At 42.8% G+C, this 20414-nt stretch overlaps 1 protein-coding gene across 1 annotated transcript in view; it reads left to right on the plus strand.

Annotated features, from left to right (window-relative positions):
- arhgef10lb (Rho guanine nucleotide exchange factor (GEF) 10-like b) overlaps nt 1-16832 on the plus strand; it is a 37804-nt gene extending 20972 nt beyond the window's left edge. The window contains exons 13-22 of the mRNA XM_085394574.1: nt 849-976; nt 1096-1196; nt 1951-2072; nt 10802-10888; nt 11222-11445; nt 12153-12310; nt 12447-12589; nt 13777-13948; nt 14804-14920; nt 15650-16832. Coding sequence (XP_085250700.1) covers nt 849-976; nt 1096-1196; nt 1951-2072; nt 10802-10888; nt 11222-11445; nt 12153-12310; nt 12447-12589; nt 13777-13948; nt 14804-14920; nt 15650-16236 — 1839 coding nt within the window. The 3' untranslated portion in view covers nt 16237-16832. The remainder of the gene's footprint in view (nt 1-848; nt 977-1095; nt 1197-1950; nt 2073-10801; nt 10889-11221; nt 11446-12152; nt 12311-12446; nt 12590-13776; nt 13949-14803; nt 14921-15649) is intronic.
- The last annotated feature ends 3582 nt before the right edge of the window (nt 16833-20414 follow it).

The following is a 20414-nucleotide window of genomic DNA, read 5'->3' on the forward strand; positions in this document are numbered from 1 at the left end:
GTGCTTTTTGGAAAGTGGCATTATGGTTTTGAAATTTGGGTTCACAAGATTGGTTATAGTGATTAAGCAATCAAGAAAAACTGTAATACTTCATTGTCCTCTTGATTAATAATAATTGTTTTGTTTAACCAGTTAAATATAAATATATCATAATAGCAAGCTGTTTTGGACAGACAGCTATAACTGCATTAATGCCTACTATCTCAAACCAGGCATACATATGAAGAAGAATAGTACAGGACAGATTTTTAAGAACATGGGTGATGTGCAGAGTAGTAGGTAGATGATTAAAGCTCTCACTTTCAATTCAATTCACGTTTTACAAAATTCACATCAAGGTGCTATATACTGTAGGACCCTACAGTAGTATTGAGAAAATGGTATGGCTCAACAGCTTTTAATGACCATAAAATTATATGAAAGAATTGTAGGTTAAGAAAAGGTGATCATCAGTGAGCAGCAGTATGTCTAAGCACATTATTGATTAAAACTCTGAATGTGTATGTAAAAGACTGCAACCCAACACACTGTTGTTGCGGTTGTGTTAGGGGTTCTTATTGATTTTGCACTTATATAACTCTTCCCAGTTCGGTACACTCTTCCTCTCCTCTTGTCTCTGATCTTATTATAAAAAGGGAAAAACCTTGTTAGATAAATTATCTCCACCCGTCTCTCCAACCTCCCTGGGACCGACCCTTGAGTTCACTGCAGCACCTGCAGTTGAGCAAGCGACCACACCTCTGCTGTATTTGTTTATAAATAAAAACAAAACAAAACAAAACACAACCCCACCCCAAGCAAGTGAGGTCCATCCTTTATTTCCCCCTTGTTTTTAATCTCCCTGCCAGAATCTGAATACCACAGTGTCTCAGGACTGGTGTCTGGCTCTGCAGAGGCTCATCCGTCTAAAGGAGGAGGAGATCCAGAACGCCAACAAGTGTCGCCTACGCCTATCTGTTCCAGGCAAACCTGACAAGTAAGTGTCAAGAGGTCCATATCCAAAGCAGACTTAGAGAAGGGGCAGTGAGGTTTTACCAGGCAGAGGTGTGTGAAAGTGTTTGAATATTATGTGGTCATATCTTCTATGCCTGACAGGTCTGGTCGTCCAGTGAGCATCATGGTGGTCTTCAACACTCCCAACCCCTTCAGTAAGATCTCCTGGGTGAACCGTCTTCACCTCGCCAAGATAGCCCAGAGTAAGTTTAATTGTGTGTGTGGAGTGTGGAAATGGACTGCTGCGTGCATAGCATTTTGATACTCTGAGCACTCAGATTCACAATCTTTTTAGATTTGTGCTTCACCTAAAAACTACCAACCAGTTAGCAGTGCTGATAAATGCTGTAAAACAATAAAAGCCAATTTTAGGTTAAATTGAAATTTGCAGCCTATTCATGCTGAGACATGAGTTTGACATTAATTCACCAATAAATCATCAAATTAATTTTACATTTAATTTTAATCATAAGTTGTATTTGTCTTCAACTTTAAAGTTACTACATACATGCAACTGTGGTTCAGGGGGTTGGGAAGCTCATCTTGTAACCATAAGGTTGCCGATTCGATCCCCAGCGTTGTCTGTCTCGGTCATTGGGTCCTTGGGCAAGACACTTCATCTACCGCCTACTGGTGTTGGCCAGAGGGGCTGATGGTGCGATATGGCAGCCTCACTTCTGTCAGTCTGCCCCAGGGCAGCTGTGGCTACAACTGTAGCTGCCTCCACCAGTGTGTGAATGTGAGAGTGAATGAATAGTGGAATTGTAAAGTGCTTTGAGGATCTATGAGCGCTATATAAATGCAATCCATCATTATTATTATTATTATTATCATTATCATCATCATCATCATCATCATCATTATCATACAGCAAAGTCTGCATTTTGACAGTTTAAGAAAGTTGTTAGTTTTTGTCTTTAATGTTTGTGTGTGCGTGCGTGTCTGTTGTTTGGTCAGGAAAGGAAAACACATCAGGTTGGGAATGTGCTGAAGAAGATGGGAAGACGAAAGCTCTGTTAAGCTGCCCACTGCTTACCTGTAAACTTTCGGTTTTCTCCTCCAGAACACACACTCTGAAGGTGAGAGAGCTGTTGCTGATGACAAATACAGTTGTCCAAAAATGTTTCACTTAGAGTCTGTGTTTGATTAGTCTTTAATTAAATGAAGGAAATTTGTGGTGACTCAATCTCAGCTGGACTATCCTGACCTCCTGCTTTCAGCTTCACCAGCTCTTCCCCTGCGTTGCTGCATGTCCACACATTCCTCATAGCCTGAACAGTTTCCTCCCATGTAGTATTTTCACTGGCCTTCTTACAAGTGGGTAACCGCAGTCCAAAAGACACATAGCAACAAACTACTCATCAATGGTTTGTTGCTATGTGTGGACCAGGGCCGTGCAGAGATGTTTGAAGGGGTGGGTGCTCAAAGTTAAAAAGGGGCACATGCAGGGAGTGCAGAATTATTAGGCAAGTTGTATTTTTGAGGAATAATTTTATTATTGAACAACAACCATGTTCTCAATGAACCCAAAAAACTCATTAATATCAAAGCTGAATGTTTTTGGAAGTAGTTTTTAGTTTGTTTTTAGTTTTAGCTATTTTAGGGGGATATCTGTGTGTGCAGGTGACTATTACTGTGCATAATTATTAGGCAACTTAACAAAAAACAAATATATACCCATTTCAATTATTTATTTTTACCAGTGACACCAATATAACATCTCCACATTCACCAATATACATTTCTGAGATTCAAAAACAAAACAAAAACAAATCAGCGACCAATATAGCCACCTTTCTTTGCAAGGACACTCAAAAGCCTGCCATCCATGGATTCTGTCAGTGTTTTGATCTGTTCACCATCAACATTGCGTGCAGCAGCAACCACAGCCTCCCAGACACTGTTCAGAGAGGTGTACTGTTTTCCTTCCTTGTAAATCTCACATTTGATGATGGACCACAGGTTCTCAATGGGGTTCAGATCAGGTGAACAAGGTGGCCATGTCATTAGTTTTTCTTCTTTTATACCCTTTCTTGCCAGCCACGCTGTGGAGTACTTGGACGTGTGTGATGGAGCATTGTCCTGCATGAAAATCATGTTTTTCTTGAAGGATGCAGACTTCTTCCTGTACCACTGCTTGAAGAAGGTGTCTTCCAGAAACTGGTAGTAGGACTGGGAGTTGAGCTTGACTCCGTCCTCAACCCGAAAAGGCCCCACAAGCTCATCTTTGATGATACCAGCCCAAACCAGTACTCCACCTCCACCTTGCTGGCGTCTGAGTCGGACTGGAGCTCTCTGCCCTTTACCAATCCAGCCACGGGCCCATCCATCTGGCCCATTAAGGCTCACTCTCATTTCATCAGTCCATAAAACCTTAGAAAAATCAGTCTTGAGATATTTCTTGGCCCAGTCTTGACGTTTCAGCTTGTGTGTCTTGTTCAGTGGTGGTCGTCTTTCAGCCTTTCTTACCTTGGCCATGTCTCTGAGTATTGCACACCTTGTGCTTTTGGGCACTCCAGTGATGTTGCAGCTCTGAAATATGGCCAAACTGGTGGCAAGTGGCATCTTGGCAGCTGCACGCTTGACTTTTCTCAGTTCATGGGCAGTTATTTTGCGCCTTGGTTTTTCCACACGCTTCTTGCGACCCTGTTGACTATTTTGAATGAAACGCTTGATTGTTCGATGATCACGCTTCAGAAGCTTTGCAATTTTGAGACTGCTGCATCCCTCTGCAAGATATCTCACTATTTTTGACTTTTCTGAGCCTGTCAAGTCCTTCTTTTGACCCATTTTGCCAAAGGAAAGGAAGTTGCCTAATAATTATGCACACCTGATATAGGGTGTTGATGTCATTAGACCACACCCCTTCTCATTACAGAGATGCACATCACCTAATATGCTTAATTGGTAGTAGGCTTTCGAGCCTATACAGCTTGGAGTAAGACAACATGCATGAAGAGGATGATGTGGACAAAATACTCATTTGCCTAATAATTCTGCACTCCCTGTAGAACCAGGCTGAATAAAAACAACACACATTCATCAAGAATCTAATGTGGAAGCGCATCATACACTATCACTGTCATTAGGTGGGGACAATGCAAAGCAAACATAGTTTATGTTTTACCTGATAGGTGCAATGTTGCTGTTGAGGGGTTGCTGCTGCTCCTGCTGCTGATAGTGCTGGAGGGCACGGCTGTGTTGATCTGAGACTGTAGACATTAAAGAGTCCATAGGAGAGATTGTAGCTGATTAAACAAGTGTTATGAGATAATAAAATGCACAGATTGGTGATAGCACTTGGAACCGTAGGGCAACAGATAAAAAAAAACTGTAGGAAATAAAGCAGGCTCTGCCTACGACTCTGTCAAGTGAAGGCTGTGTGCAGGCAGGCTAGGAGAAATGATGGACTCGAAACAAACAATTATTACTAAATGAGAAAGATGGATGGATGGATGGATGGATGGATCACACAGCACGGGATGATGAAGATCACGACACAGACAAGGGAAGACACAGGACTTAAATATACAGAGGACGCAATCAGAGAAAGGGAAACAGCAGAGAAACACAGCTGGGACAAATCAGGGCTAACGAGACAAAGGAAGCAAAACTAGACACATTAACATAAGACATGGACCTTCAAAGTAAAACGGGGAACACAGACTGAACTCACAGACACAGACTCACAAGCAGACACTTCAACAGAGTGAGCAGAGACGTGAGATGAGGGCAGACCGACTGGACACAGAACAGAGGGAGTATGGGATTAAACTTAGGAACTACAAAATCACACACAGAAGAACTGGGGAAAAGAGAAATGCAAAATGCAAAACAGAAACCAAAACCTTCACAGTAATAAAACAAAATAAGAACTGAAAACACTGGGTCAATGACCCAGGTACCCTAATAGACTCACTGTGGTAGAACTTGACTTAAGCGGTCAAAGAAGTGCAGGAGACTGATGCTGTCCAGTGTAGCAAGTGATTTATTCACCATTTTGAAAAGGTAGTTTACAAGCAATTAATGTCCTTCCTAGAAGAACAGGGTATTTTAGAAGTTTTCCAATCTGGTTTTAAAGCTTTACATAGTACCGAATCTGCCCTTTTAAGAGTTTTTAATGATGTGTTTTTGGCAAATGACTCAGGTGACTGTGTTATCATTGTGCTGTTAGATTTAACTGCTGCTTTTGATACAGTGGATGATAATATTTTAATTTCCCGTTTAGAGCAGTTGGTGAGTATGCGGAGTACCGCACTGCAGTAGCTCAGATCCTATTTGGCAGAGCGAACTTTCTCTGTGAAACTAGGGGAGTTTGTATCCTCTGCTGCTTCTCTTCAATGTGGGGTCCCACAGGGTTCAGTTTTAGGCCCGCTTCTTTTCTCTCTATATCTCCTACCCCTTGGGTCTATTTTCAGGAAACATGGGATTTCTTTCCACTGCTACGCCGATGACTCCCAGATTTATTTCCCACTTAAAAAGATAAATGGCTTCTCAGTAGACCTGCTGCTCAGATGCCTTGATGAAATAAGGGCCTGGATGGCTTTGAACTTTTTACATTTTAATGAACAGAAAACAGAAGTGATGGTTTTTGGTGGCGCTTCTGAGGCCACTATTATAGATCTTGGTTCACTGGCACAGTATGTTAAACCAGTCATCACTAATCTGGGAGTTAAAATAGAGGCAAATCTTAAACTTGAAAGCCAGGTCAGAGCTGTTGTAAGATGTAGCTTTTTTCATTTGAGGGAATTAGCCAAAATAAAGCCTATCTTATCGAAACAGCATTTTCAGACAGTAATCCATGCCTTTGTTACTTCTAGGCTGGATTATTGTAACGCACTTTATTTTGGGGTTAGTGATGCGTCCATTAGGCGCCTGCAGGTTGTGCAAAATGCTGCAGCACGTCTTTTAACTGGAACAAAAAAGTTTGAGCACATTACCCCAATTTTAATTTCACTCCACTGGCTACATGTACATTCTAGGATTGTTTTTAAAATTCTCTTATTTGCTTTTAAATCTCTTAATGGCCTGCCCCCCCCCACCTCTCGGAGCTACTACAACCATATACACCTGCCCGTTCCCTTAGGTCCGCCAATCAGCAGCTCCTTAAGGTACCGAAAACTAAGTATAAATTTAAAGGTGATCGTGCTTTTGCTGTAGTTGCTCCAAAGTTGTGGAATGATCTACCCTTGCATCTTAGGCAGGCCTCTTCTCTCTCTGAATTTAAAAGTCTTCTTAAAACATATTTATTCGCTGAAGCCTTTGGCATTGATTAGAGGGGTTGACTCAATTTGTTTTAACATGTTTCAATTTATTTTAGTTTTTTAGTTATTTATTTTATCTTATCTCATTTTAATTTTCTTTACTTATGCTATTAGCATGTACAGCACTTTGTGAACTCTGGTTTTTATGTTAAAGTGCTTCATAAATAAAGGTGGTATGGTATGGTATGGTATTTTGTGACCCAAAAAATATTTACAAAGAAACAAATAAACTCAACTCCAAATTAACTCAGTTCAAATAAACATAACTGAACTTAAATCAACGGAAATTAAGGTCAAACTGCACACAGCTACACTGACCTGAACCTTTCTTCCCGAAACACCTGAGTTCTTCTGCTTAAATAGTCCACTTAACCAAACAATTTCTCCTCTGGACTATTCCATTCAGTAAGTAGGTAAGATGAACATTATTATATTCAAACCTCTACTACTCCTCCTTACTGGCAACAAACTCTGTGGTGTAATCAATACATATCACAACAATAAATCTATTTCTTTATAAACCCTCTAAAATCAACTTTATTAAATTATAAGAGTTCTTCCCCTTCTGCACTTGGTCTCTTCCTGTGACCTCAGATGAACTCAGAAGGTATAAAGCAGGAAGTAAAACTACATTTCCTCCTTTTGTTTCTAGAAGACAGGTACGTAAGGAAAGTTCTAAACAATACAAATTAACAGTTGAAATATAGAACATGTTAACTTAACAAACTTGTAGGAATTGATTTAAACCAAGATGTTATATTATATAATCTGTAAAAGTGCAAAACATAAACAAACCCGGGATAGTAGATGTTTGCCTATTGCAGATTACATGTGAAATATGGTTAAATCAAAACAAGAATGTTAACTAAGAATATAGACAAATGGTCTTCTCACCCACTTTGTCACACTCACTCTTTGCCTCTCTTCCTCCTTCCATCTCCTCATCTCATCTATCACTCTCTACTTGCTGTCTATCTAAGTACAAGGCACAATATGATGTTGTATTAAACTATTATTTAATTATTCACACTAAACAACTCTTACACCTAATCTCTAATAAAGTAATGATAGAATAAAGGTTACAGAACCAAAACATTGCAGCTGTGTTTATTATTGTTTTTATACTTGAGTAATAATTTTAAAAAATCTACACACACACACACACACACACACACACACACACACACACACACACACACACACACACACACACACACACACACACACAGTAACATTTGACACCTTCTCCAGAATACTGTATATACTATGGCCACTCGCCTAGCTTGGGAGTCACCGCACCTAGTGCTCCGATTACCACGGGGACCACCGTCACCTTCACCCTCCACATCCTCTCGAGCTCTTCTTTGAGCCCTTGGTATTTCTCCAGCTTCTCGTGTTCTTTCTTCCTGATATTGCTGTCATTCGGAACCGCTACATCGATCACTACGGCCGTCTTCTTATGTTTGTCTACCACCACCACGGTTGGTTAGCCACCACCATTTTGTCCGTCAGTATCTGGAAGTCCCACAGGATCTTAGCTCGGTCATTCTCCACCACCCTTGGGGGCATCTCCCATTTTGACCTTGGGACTTCCAGGTTATACTCAGCATAGATGTTTCTGTACACTATGCCAACCACTTGGTTATGGCGTTCCATGTATGCCTTGCCTGCTAGCATCTTGCACCCTGCTGTTATGTGCTGGATTGTCTCTGGGGCATCTTTACACAGCCTGCACCTGGGGTCTTGCCTGGTGTGATAGACCCCAGCCTCTATGGATCTTGTACTCAGAGCTTGTTCTTGTGCTGCCATGATTAGCGCCTCTGTGCTGTCTTTCAGTCCAGCTTTGTCCAGCCACTGGTAGGATTTCTGGATATCAGCCACCTCCTCTATCTGCCGGTGGTACATACCGTGCAGGGGCCTGTCCTTCCATGATGGTTCCTCGTCTCCCTCCTCTTTCTTGGGTTTCTGCTGCCTGAGGTATTCACTGAGCACTCGGTCAGTTGGGGCCATCTTCCTAATGTATTCTTGGATGTTCGTTGTCTCATCCTGGACTGTGGTGCTGACACTCACCAGTCCCCGGCCCCCTTCCTTCCACTTAGCGTACAGACTCAGGGTGCTGGACTTGGGGTGAAACCCTCCATGCATGGTAAGGAGCTTTCTTGTCTTTATGTCAGTGGCTTCTATCTCCTCCGTTGGCCAGCCTATTACCCCAGCAGGGTACCTGATCACGGGCAGGGCGTAGGTGTTGATGGCCCGGATCTTGTTCTTACCATTCAGCTGACTCCTCAGGACTTGCCTGACCCTCTGCAGGTACTTGGTGGTTGCAGCCTTTCTAGCGGCCTCTTCATGGTTCCCATTTGCCTGCGGGATCCCCAGGTACTTGTAACTGTCCTCTATGTCTGCAATGTTGCCTTCTGGTAGTTCAGTCCCCTCAGTTCTGACTACCTTCCCTCTCTTTGTTACCATTCGACTACACTTCTCCAGTCTGAACGACATTCCAATGTCATTGCTGTATAGCCTGGTAGTGTGGATCAGTGAATCGATGTCTCGTTCACTCTTGGCATACAGCTTGATGTCATCCATGTACAGGAGGTGGCTGACAACTGCTCCATTCTGTAGTCGGTATCCGTAGCCAGTCTTGTTAATGATCTCACTGAGGGGGTTCAGGCCTATGCAGAACAGCAGTGGGGACAGAGCATCTCCTTGGTAGATCCCACACTTGATGGTGACTTGTGCTATGGGCTTGGAGTTGGCCTCTAGTGTTGTACGCCACATCCCCCTTGCAGTCTCGGCTGATTGTTCTGTCTACCAGTAGCTGGTATTTTGCGCCTCTGGTATTCTTGCCAATCCCTTTCTGTGCCCCACTCATGTATTGACCCATGTGCCTGTTCATCTTAGCCGATATGATGCCTGACAGGAGCTTCCATGTAGTACTGAGGCAGGTTATTGGTCGATAGTTGGATGGGACCGGTCCCTTCTTGGGGATCAGGACCGTTCGACCTTCGGTTAGCCATTCCAGGTGTCTCTCGTTAACTAGCAGCTGGTTCATTTGTGCTGCCAGACGCTCGTGGAGTGCAGTCAGCTTCTTCAGCCAGTAGGCGTGAACCATGTCGGGCCCTGGTGCTGTCCAGTTCTTCATACTGGAGACCCTTTCTTGGATATCTGCCACTGTGATGGTTACTGGACCCTGTTCAGGGAGGTTGCTATGGTCTGCCCTCACATCCACTAGCCACTGAGCATTGCCGTTATGGGTTGCTTCCTTCTCCCATATGCTCTTCCAGTATTGCTCTGTCTCCAGCCTTGGTGGTGTTGTTCTCTTATTGTTCCCTTGCCACTGAGAGTACACCTTTGCTGGTTCCGTGGAGAACAGCTGGTTTATTCTCCTGCCTTCTATCTCTCTGGTGTACCTCCTCAAGTGGCTGGCCAAGGCTGTGAGTCTTTGCTTGGCAGTTTCCAAGGCCTCAGGTAAGGACAGTTTGATGTATTTCTTATGCACCTTCTTTGCTGCACCTTTCTGCAACTCCGTTAGTTGGCTAACCTCCCTCCGTGCTACTTTGATCTTGCTCTCTAGCCTCCTTCTCCATGGAGGGTACTGCCCCTTGTGGCTGTTCAACTTGTAGCCAAGCATCTCACTGATCACTGCTGCCGTATTGTAGATCAGCTTGTTAGTGTCAGTAATCGTGGTTGTAGGTATCGTCCGTAGTGCTGCATTAACATCATCTAGCAGACCTTCTGAGGGTACTTCACGTAATCTTGGTAACCGGCTACGGGGGATCCAGGTTTCAAGCTTGGCCATGATCCTATTTTTCAGGTCAGTTCCTCTCGCACTCAACGATCCTTCTCCTATTGCACTTGGGGCTATGTACCCAATCTCGGGTGGGGGTGATGATATCTCCCCCCTGACCTGGAGTCCTGACTCCTCCTTGCCGTAGCATTTATGTTGTACCTCGTCAATCTCTAGTTGTGATAGCAGTCCCTTCTTTCGAATGTTGGAACACATCCCTCATCCTATTCATGTAGCCCCTTCCGCCAGGGTTACTTGCGTAGTAGCATTCCAACAACGCCCTGTTTTCGTCTCTTGCCCACCAATGCCTTCTTGTTCCAGTAGCCCACTTGTCGTCATGGTGCCCTGGTTCCTCAACACCTGACGCGGACCTTGTTGATCCGGGCAACATCCGAGCCGGCATGCCTTCGTATTTATCTGTCTCACTCATGTCTGCGGTAGGCTCACTTAGCATAGGGGGTCTAGCCTTAGGACCCTTACTGGATACAGACGCCCCAGGCAGGAATCGAATAAGGATTGCTAAGGTATATATATATATATATATATATATATATGAGTGATACTGAGTAGTTTTAGCTGTATGAGATGAGAAAGCATTTCACTAATTAAATATGTTAATTTATTAACACATTATTGTTTTAATAACTGAACTGACCTTTGAATAATTTGTTTATCTGTTCTGTTTCATTAATTAATTATTTGTTTAGAGATGATTTATAACGTTATTAATGTTTCAAACATGTCTGCTATGTTTGGCCAGCTGGAGGCAGCTCTTCACAGCCCATCTCAGTCCAGACTGCTTGGTTTCTGCACTGCCAGCACATCCTTGCCACAGGGTTACCTTTGGGTGAGTTTAAGCTTCCACTGTTCAGAAAACATCTTTTTTATTCAGTATTCACCTGCTCCTATGTGGATCTGTATGTTTGAATGCATTATTCAGTGCGGTTTCTGTTTTATGTCTGTATAACCACTACCACGGTGTTAGCTCTGCTGCTGGGGTAAGCTTGTCCCCCTGCTGTAAGAACTTATGTATAAAACCTTGGCTGTTCAAATCTGTGCTTTCGAGACACACTGTTATTGGTACATTACGGATCCATGGCATAATTGCTTTGACTGTTGGTTTTTTTTTTTTTTTTTTTTGTGATAAGCAAAGCTACTTTTCTCCTGTCATGGTCTTCAGGTTGCTGGTGGAGGTGGCAACTCCAACCATGGGCAAGTAGAGATTTTCTCTCTGAACCGAGCCAGTGCCCGCTTGGTCAAAACCCTCCCACTGAGAGCCCCAGTCCTTTGCCTGGAGTATGTGAAGGAGCCGTGCCCCAGTACAGTGCTCCAGGAGGGGACTGAGAAAGGCCCAAGGGCAGCCAAGACAGGAAACATAATCTGTGTTGGCCTGCAGGACGGCAGGTCAGTCTTTTCCAACACAGGACATTATTTAGTTTTATAGCTGTCGGAACATTAAGTATTGTTTGGACCACAGTTTTGTTATATTTGACTAACGATTGTAAGTTTAGAAAAAAAAAGAAGAAGACAATTCCTCAAAATATTGAACCATTTTTTTTAATATCATCAATTTTCTTTCACTTCATCGACCAGTTTTAAGGCCAGGATGAACCCTCTTTTGTCACTGCTGCTAAAAACAATTATTTTTGCTGCTGACATATGTTTTTGTGGGAGTTTACAGTTGCTCATTCATGCCGAGGTTTGCACCAGGCAGTTTTTACGCTGATTATGCCATTATTATTTTTTTACCCAGAAAAAGGATGTCTAAACCCATTTTGTAATTTTATGTTGCTATAAACTGAAAGAATGTGGTACTCTGCTGTTATTTGATTTGGATTGCACAAAAAAGGCTTAAGAAAACAAGTTGATTGCAAAATACATTATTCTAAAAAATATATATATAAATAAATAATCAAAGACAACCTTAAAACTTACATGAAAAGCATGAAATCAGGTAATGACATTCAATTTTCTTATGTATCTCTTTGAGCAGATTGTACTATGAGATTTTGAAAGACTAATGTAGAGCTATGTTATTTTGTTACAGCAGCAACAGCAACAATCTGGCCCCATGTGTAATATGTGACTTTTCTGTCTGCTTGTCTTTCCAGTATCCATGTTCAGAGCAGTGTGGACACAGCTGTTCAGTGCCTGCTGACCTTGGTAAACCCTGACAACTGTCCAGTGCTCTGCCTCAAACATTTACTGTCGTTCCTTTTTGCTGGACTGGCTAATGGCAAAGTAGCTATATACCACAGAAAAACTGGAGGTGAGCTGTCACAGATACCACTCTCACATGATGCGAGTTTGCATGTCAGACTAATGAGGTCATGCACTAGCGTAGTAGGAGCTAAATCACAGAGCTCAAATTAGGTTCTAAACCACCAACTAATTCTTCCTGTCAGAGCGACTGTGGGATGTGGATTCATGCAAGCTAGTGTCTCTTGGCTCCAAGCCGGTCTACTGTCTGCTGACACTTGAAGACACTATGTGGGCCAGCTGTGAAAACCAAGTCACTGTCATACAAGGAGACAGCCTCTGCATGCAGGTATATTGACTGTTCAGTATGCACACTGAGAACACTTTTACACTTACACTTTACTTTACACTTTACACTTTCCCTTGTGCTCTGCAATGGATGTGTATACTGTTACAGTGGTGGATCCATGTCAAAATGACCCAATAATGAGGCTGGCATTTTTACAAGTGATTCCTGTGAACCAACGGCTCAAGCTTCAGAGTCCTCTAACTATTGCATTTCAGACATTTTTTATATTCTTGGATGTATAATCCACCACAAATGCAAAACTAAATTATCAGACCAGCTCAACAGTCCCACCTACCTGCTGTTCAAAGCTGCTTTTTAAGGCAAATAAGACAAAAGGGCTTGTTTCAGAGAGACAGTGAACTGACAGGCTATGTCAAGGCCCAAAGTAAGCTCAATAAGTATTACCAGTTCTACAAGAGAAGAATAAAACTGTAAGTGTTAAATGTGTTTGATGGGTCAGCATCAACAGTAAACCACATTTAGGAAAATACTGCCTGGATTGGATTCCAACTCTGATTCCCAAAAAGCTGTGATACTCTGTGAAATGTATATAAAACAGAATGAAATGATTTGTTCTCATAAATCCATATTTTATTCACAGTAGAGCATCAAATATCAAATGGTTGTCAAAGGTCTGCCCAATTTTGACCAGGGATATTATTTTTGTTTCTCTGTTTTGAATTGAAATGCAGTTTAAATGCTTCATTTTTTTCCCAAAAAATGAAAAGAGCTCGAGTTTACAATACTCACATCCATGTGTATTATTTGATTCTGTCGCCCGCTAAAACCCTTTTAAATGAAAAAAAAAATTTGCACTTTGGGGCGAGGTTTCTTGTGTGATTAAATGCAATTAATCGTAATTAATTAATTACAAAGCCTTTAATTAATTAGATTATTTTTTAATCGAGTCCCACCCCTAGTAAATATGTATTCTCAGCATACACACTTACCCGAATACTACAGATGACTACAGATGACAGTCACAACTAGGCAAGAGCTTTATTTACTGAACAACCAGCAGATTATTGTTTACATGAATTAAAATATTCTTCAGAACATTCATGTACCGTGTTTTCCTAAAAAAATATTTTCCACAAAATGAGTCATATGACACATTTTGTGAAACCAACTGACATATTTTTTTTGACAGATAAGCCACAGATTAACCCTTTCTCTCTGTGTTTCAGAGCTTCGAAGCCCACTCAGATCCAGACTTCCATGTTAGCCATATGGTCCATTCAGGTGGAGGTGTTTGGATGGCCTTCACCAAAGGATCCTCCATTCATCTGTTCCACACAGAGACCTTGCAACAACTGCAGGAAATCAACATCTCCACCCGTACCAACTATCTGTCACCAGGCAAGGCCAAAAACGATACTGTCACCGAGACAGACGGGCATACCAAGAATACAGCATAGCTGCTTTTAGACCTGTGTTTAGCATTTCTAGAATATTGTTGTCACTGCCTGAATGCTCAGATGTCATGTTGAATGGGTCTCCTTTCTGTCCCTTGCACCAACCTTATTAATACCTTTGGGGACAGAGCCTTCAGTGTGGCAGCCCCCACCCTCTGGAACTCTCTCCCATATGAGACTCACGATGGCACGACACTGGAGTCCTTCAGGAAACTTCTCAAAACTCGCCTCTTCAACAAATCCCACAACCCATAGCTATTTTAAGCTCTAGTTACTGTTGTGTAAAGCAAAGTTGGGTTTCTTGAAAGACACTATACAAATCTAAGTTATTATTATTATTGAACCCAACTGCATGGCAGGGCAACCTTGTTCCTTCAGGGAACAGAAGTTAGCAGAAGTTGTTATTAAATGATGCATTTCTGTTCTATACAACTTGCTCCCATTCTTACGAACAATATGTAATGCTGTCTATCTAACATTCAGACATTCAGTTACATAGTGTCATCACAGATTATCTGCCTTAAAGGCATGAATAGAGATGTCTTCAGCCAAGACACACAGGGGTGTGATATCCCATACTACAATACGTTTACAGTTTACTGGAAACTTTCCCTTCCTGTTCACTTTTTCCTTAAGATCTCCACGCTGTAAATTGAACTGAGCTGCTCAGTGACAGAGCTCAGCCCGAGTTCAAATTTTGGCAGACTACACACACACACAGTGTTGTCAGGGCTGGGCAGGAATAAAACATGTACAGTTAGACTATGACCAATGTAATGGTTAAATGTTTGTTTTCCAGGTCACGTTTGTGTATCCAGCTTACTGATCTCTCAGGGTATGTTGTGGGTGGGGACTAGCCAGGGCGTCATCATCACTTTCTCTGTACCGACTCTTGAGGGTATCCCGAAGATCACAGGTCAGAACATGCATCAGCGCTCCTGCTCTCTGATGTTTTTGTGACTGAAGTTGAATGTACACACAGCATGTGCTCATTACTGGTTGAACATCTCAAGATCTCTTGTGATATACAATATATCCATGTAGCATGATGGCCTGATAATGCACACGTACTCATGAAGGCTCTGGCACTCACCAAAACAAAGTTAACTCAATAAACTGGAAACTGAACCTTGAAAGCAACAAAGAAACAGGAGATATGCTCTATTTAACAAAAAATGACATTAATTCCCTCAAAAGAAGTGTAGCCATTTTTTTTTTTTTATATATATAAATCTATGAAAAAACGACTATTTCAATTCTATTTGCTTCCTAATTTATACTATTTGTTCCCCTATTAATTTACTTTATTATTTAGTTTTCTATTTTAGTTTATTGATGTGCGATATATATCAAATAGTCCTGTGCATATGCTTTGCTTTGGAAACACTCTACCTCTGTGGGTCTCAGTGCAAGTTTTTTAAAACTTCTTCCCCTTTTAACTCAAACTCCACTAAAACTGTGGTCCTGAAATGTTGATGATTCTCTGCAGGGTTGCATTTAAAAACACTCTTTTTAGTTCTATTGTATACTTAATGTTTGTTCAGTTTTAGTTTTTTTTTGTCTTTTGGAACACATTTACTTCTTTCATGTGTTACTCTGGTAAAATGAGACAAAGTGAGCAGATGCACAACTTTTATATCCTCAGGTAAAGCGATGACATCTCTGAATGCTCACTGTGGTGCTGTAGATTTCCTGGTGTCAGCCTCCAGCACCCTGGCCTCTGATTTGCTTCGACGGGATTCCATCTTCAACATTAGCAAAGAGAGTGCTAATGGAGAGGGAGGAGGAGGTGGAGGTAATGTTGAAGGAGAAAGAGGAGAGCAGAAGCTGGAAAATAGCCACCATAGGGAGAACTTAGAAACTTCTCCATGGAAGCAGGACAAACCTAAGCATCTCCTATTGCAGTACCACCTCCATTCCACCTCCCAGCTTCCTGGGAAGCTGCTGACAGCTCAGCCAGAACAAGCGAACCCAAGGGCCTCCCCAGATCTCCAGATGGAGGACGGTTCCATCTATGAAGTAAATGAGGACCCCGATGTTTGGTTGAGAGGGCGGCCACTGGAGTTGGGGAAGGAGGGAGAGGCCAAACGTAACAAAGTCACTTCAACAGCCATCTTCTCTGGTGGAAGAGGATACCGCAGGATAGGACTGTCAGCATCAGAAGAAACCTGCTCAGACTCCAGTGAAAACACGCTGCTCGTGTGGCAGCTCCCTCTCACGCTTAGCCAGTGACAGCTTTCTTTGTCCTCAGTTACTCTAGTTCTAGTCACGTGTGATTACTCTTAGACCAGGCACGTTTAAACATTTAAGGTTGATTCTAAAGTCAAGGACATATCACCTTTGACAGTTGACAGTTAAAATAAAAGTAACATTACTTAAGCCTACAGATGACGACCGTCATCACAGTGGATACTAGGTGACAGCTTTATTTACTACAGTGAGCAGTAGTAATGTTGCATATCACAAAGATAGCAGCACCTGGCATCAGCAGGAAGCAATCCCCCAAAGAACCTGGCTTATATAGTATACTAATTTTAAAATCAGCAATGTGTTTCAAATGAAGCTGTACAATGTGATACTTGGTGGAACATTTCTGTATGGAAACAGGTTGTATGTGTATGTCAGATGAGTGTCAAGCCTCAGTGTCTGCATTTGGACCTTAAACGTTTTGATTTGGACACATATCTCAGTGTTAGGCTAAACAAAATAGTGGCATATTATGAAAAGAACTTAATGAAAACCTAAATCTTTACATAATAAAGGAAAAAAAAGTAAGAAAATTGCATCACAATGAAAGTTTCAATGGTGTTTGGGTGTGTGTGTGTGTGTGTGTGTGTGTGTGTGTGTGTGTGTGTGTGTGTGTGTGTGTGAGAGAGAGAGAGAGAGAGCGCGCGTGTGTGCAGCTACACCATAAATACACAGACCCAGACAGTTAATGGAATCAAGTGATGTCTTTACTGTGAGCTGTTAAGATTCACTGCTGGAAATGTTCCACCTCCTAATACTTCTATTACCACTAGGATGACGACTTCCTACATCTGCCACAGCTGTTCCTTCAGTCTCACCACTTCTCAGATGTCTAATGCTCCATCTGTCTGATGTGGCTATGCCAGCTGACAGTAACGTCTTTCACAGCTGTGGTCTTCTGCTCCTTGTCAACTATATCTGTTTGGTTGGCCAGAGGCTGCTTTTCTATCCGGAACTTGAAAGTCCCACAGGACCTTAATCCACTGTTGTTTCAACCACCTTTAGACGCAATGGGAACTTGGTGATGTCTAATCCATATGCAGCAAAGATGTTCTACAAGAGTCAGAGGCTTTCATGTAGTGAATCCAGGTGGTGCTGAGTTTGGTCTGCCTGTTCCTCGAATCTTCATGAACTGCTCAACCAGGAGCTGGTGCTTTGTAAACTGTTATTTCTAATGTCCTTCTGTGCTGTGCTCAATGGTTGACTCACGTGTCTACTTGTAACTAGCTTGGTTGCTGTGATGCGTTATTTATGGTCGTGCAGAGAGACCGCATCATCTGTCCAGGGATTGTGTGTCTGATTGCACTGAACTCTGTTGTCAGCCAGCTGCAAAGAAGAACAAAGTTGTAACATACAAAGAGTTGAAGTAAAACCTGGGGCCCGTTCTTCGTACCTCGCTAAGTAGGTTAGCCGGATTAGATTGTTGACGATTTCGCGTGATCCTGGATCAGTCGGTTCCCCGAAGCTCATCCGGGACTTGCTGTCATAGCAACAGAGCCGTAAGCGTAAACCTGCTCGGGAGCAGGTTTACTTTATGTAAACAGGATTAGATCGCGGCCACTCAGGTATTTCCGCTTCATGTATACGAAAGCAACAGCGATATTTTACCACTGTTGTACCATAAATAAATAACATCAATGTAACTAAAGATAATGCAGCACTTGATCCTTTTATTGATGTCACACAGATACATACAGGTCATTTCCTAAAAAAGGGAAATGTACTATTAACATTCTATTACATGTATGTGATTATTACAGATGTAATTCAGATTTCAGAGTAGCAATTGTAAATTACTTCGTGTAATCAAGATGAGAGACCACGGCTATAAAAGCCAAGGTGGATTTGGGAAGCCTGTCGCAGCCATGTCCTGTCCGTTTACGCGAGCCACCCATTGCGGAAGGTGCAAGATTGATAAGGAGAGTCCTCAGAATTCAGCATATATTGCGGGACAGACAGGATCCTTTAGCTCAGCGCGACAGTGTGCTCATTGAGAGATATCGATTTTCCCGTGAGGATATTATTTACTTAACCAACTTGTTGACGAGGGGGTGCAGGACCACCACCTGTCTTTTTTTGCTCTGCCCTTTTCTTGGTTGCTGTTATAAACAAACAAACAGATTATTTCAGGGTCTCTTTCCAAGAGACGAAAAGCAATATAAGTGATAAATATTACCATTCTGTAGAATATTCTTATATTTCACTTTTACTTGTTCCCATGTTCTAGTGGGTCCTGTTGTGGCTCTAATGTGAAAGAGGATATAATATAACAATATAATATAATGTAATATAATATTGGATAATATAGTGTAATATAATAAATCTACCCTACCGCCTACTGGTGTTGGCCAGAGGGGCCGATGGCGCGATATGGCAGCCTGGCTTCTGTCAGTCTGCCCCAGGGCAGCTGTGGCTACAACCGTAGCTGCCTCCACCAGTGTGTGAATGTGAGAGTGACTGAATAGTGGCATTGTAAAGCGCTTTGGGTGCCTTGAAAAGCGCTATATAAATCCAATATATTATTATTATTATTATTATTATTATTATTATTATTAAATTACTTACGAGTTTAATTTGTCAGCAACTTCCTGCCAGCCCTCTCTCCTTGCTTTTGCAGCCTTTGCAGTGTTCCCTTGCGTTCTGATTAAACTCTGAAACTCCTGAAATCCCTCACTCAGGAGTTCTTGCTCTGCTGCCGAAAAATACCGAGCCGAGCGCACTCCTTCGACATTTTCGCCGACCAATCAGAGGGTTGCCGATCAATGTTTCTACTATCGATGCGTAGCCCCTTTTATGACACCCAGTGATGTCACATTACTGCGTCCAGCTGTACTAATCGTCAACAGCAGGTGTGTTCGGGGAACCGGATTAGCGAGCTCACGGTTAGCGCGATGATTTGATCTTGGATGTGTCATTTGATCTTGGATGTAGTAAGCGACGTACGAAGAACGGGCCCCAGGTGTTAAAAACAATATCTGTGCTTTACATGCTGTATTTTTTGAGCTCCCGTCCCCAGGGAACTCACTATTACTCACTGCTCTATTCCAGCCCACTTGGACAGTGCGTCTTGTGTGATTGAAAATCCCTTTCCCCTCCTGGTCTGTACATGCACACATTTGCGGGACTATAAATCCAACTTTAGTGGAGCTTCCATGTTGTGGGGATATTTCATGATTGTGGATTTTCTGCCCTGTATTGGCAAGTCCAGACAGGTACCTGCTGTTAGCAGCCCACTTATTTATGCTACCAGGCCTTCAATTAGCTTCTTCAGCCAAATGAAGAGTAGAGCCCCTCTTCAACCTGAGCCTGAGGCTGGGAAGAGTCCCACAGCTCTGGAAAACCTCCTGTGTTGTACCAGTGCCAAAGACTTCACGCCCCAAGGACCTCAACAGCTACAGGCCGGTGGCTCTGACATCCCACCTGATGAAGACCCTGGAGCGGTTGGTCCTGGCTCAGCTTCGGCGCCTAACAAGCTCATCACTGGACCCACTTCAGTTTGCCTACCAGCCTGGCATTGGAGCGGATGATGCCGTCATTCACCTCCTACATCGTTCCCTCGCTCACCTGGAGACCGCTGGAAGCACTGTGAGAATCATGTTCTTTGATTTCTCCAGTGCCTTCAACACTATTCTTCCCTCGGTTCTGAAGGACAAGCTGGAGAACTCTGGAGTGGACCATCACCTCACTACCTGGATTTTGGACTACCTCACCGACCGACCACAGTATGTGAGAACTCAGGGCTGTGTGTCGGACAGGGTCGTCTACAGTACGGGGGCCCCACAGGGAACGGTTCTGGCTCCGTTCCTCTTCACCATCTACACTGCAGACTTCTCCCACAACTCCACCCAGTGCTTCCTGCAGAAGTTCTCTGATGACTCTGCAATAGTCGGCCTCATCACTGATGGGGACGACAAGGAGTACAGAAGACTGACTCAAGACTTTGTGGACTGGTGCCAGCTGAACTACCTCCAGATCAACGCCAGTAAAACCAAGGAGCTGGTGGTAGACTTCCGCAGGCACAAGCATTCTCCACTGCAACCACTGAACATCCAAGGTATGGACATTGAGGCTGTGGACAGCTACAGGTACCTTGGTGTTCATCTGAACAACAGACTGGACTGGACTCATAACTCAGACGCCCTCTACAGGAAAGGGCAGAGCAG

The sequence above is a fragment of the Rhamphochromis longiceps genome, linkage group LG20 (genome assembly GCF_057381845.1).
Source record: "Rhamphochromis longiceps isolate RC_006_pf linkage group LG20, R_longiceps_female_GT1.1, whole genome shotgun sequence".
In the NCBI taxonomy this organism is placed as follows: Eukaryota; Metazoa; Chordata; class Actinopteri; order Cichliformes; family Cichlidae; genus Rhamphochromis; species Rhamphochromis longiceps.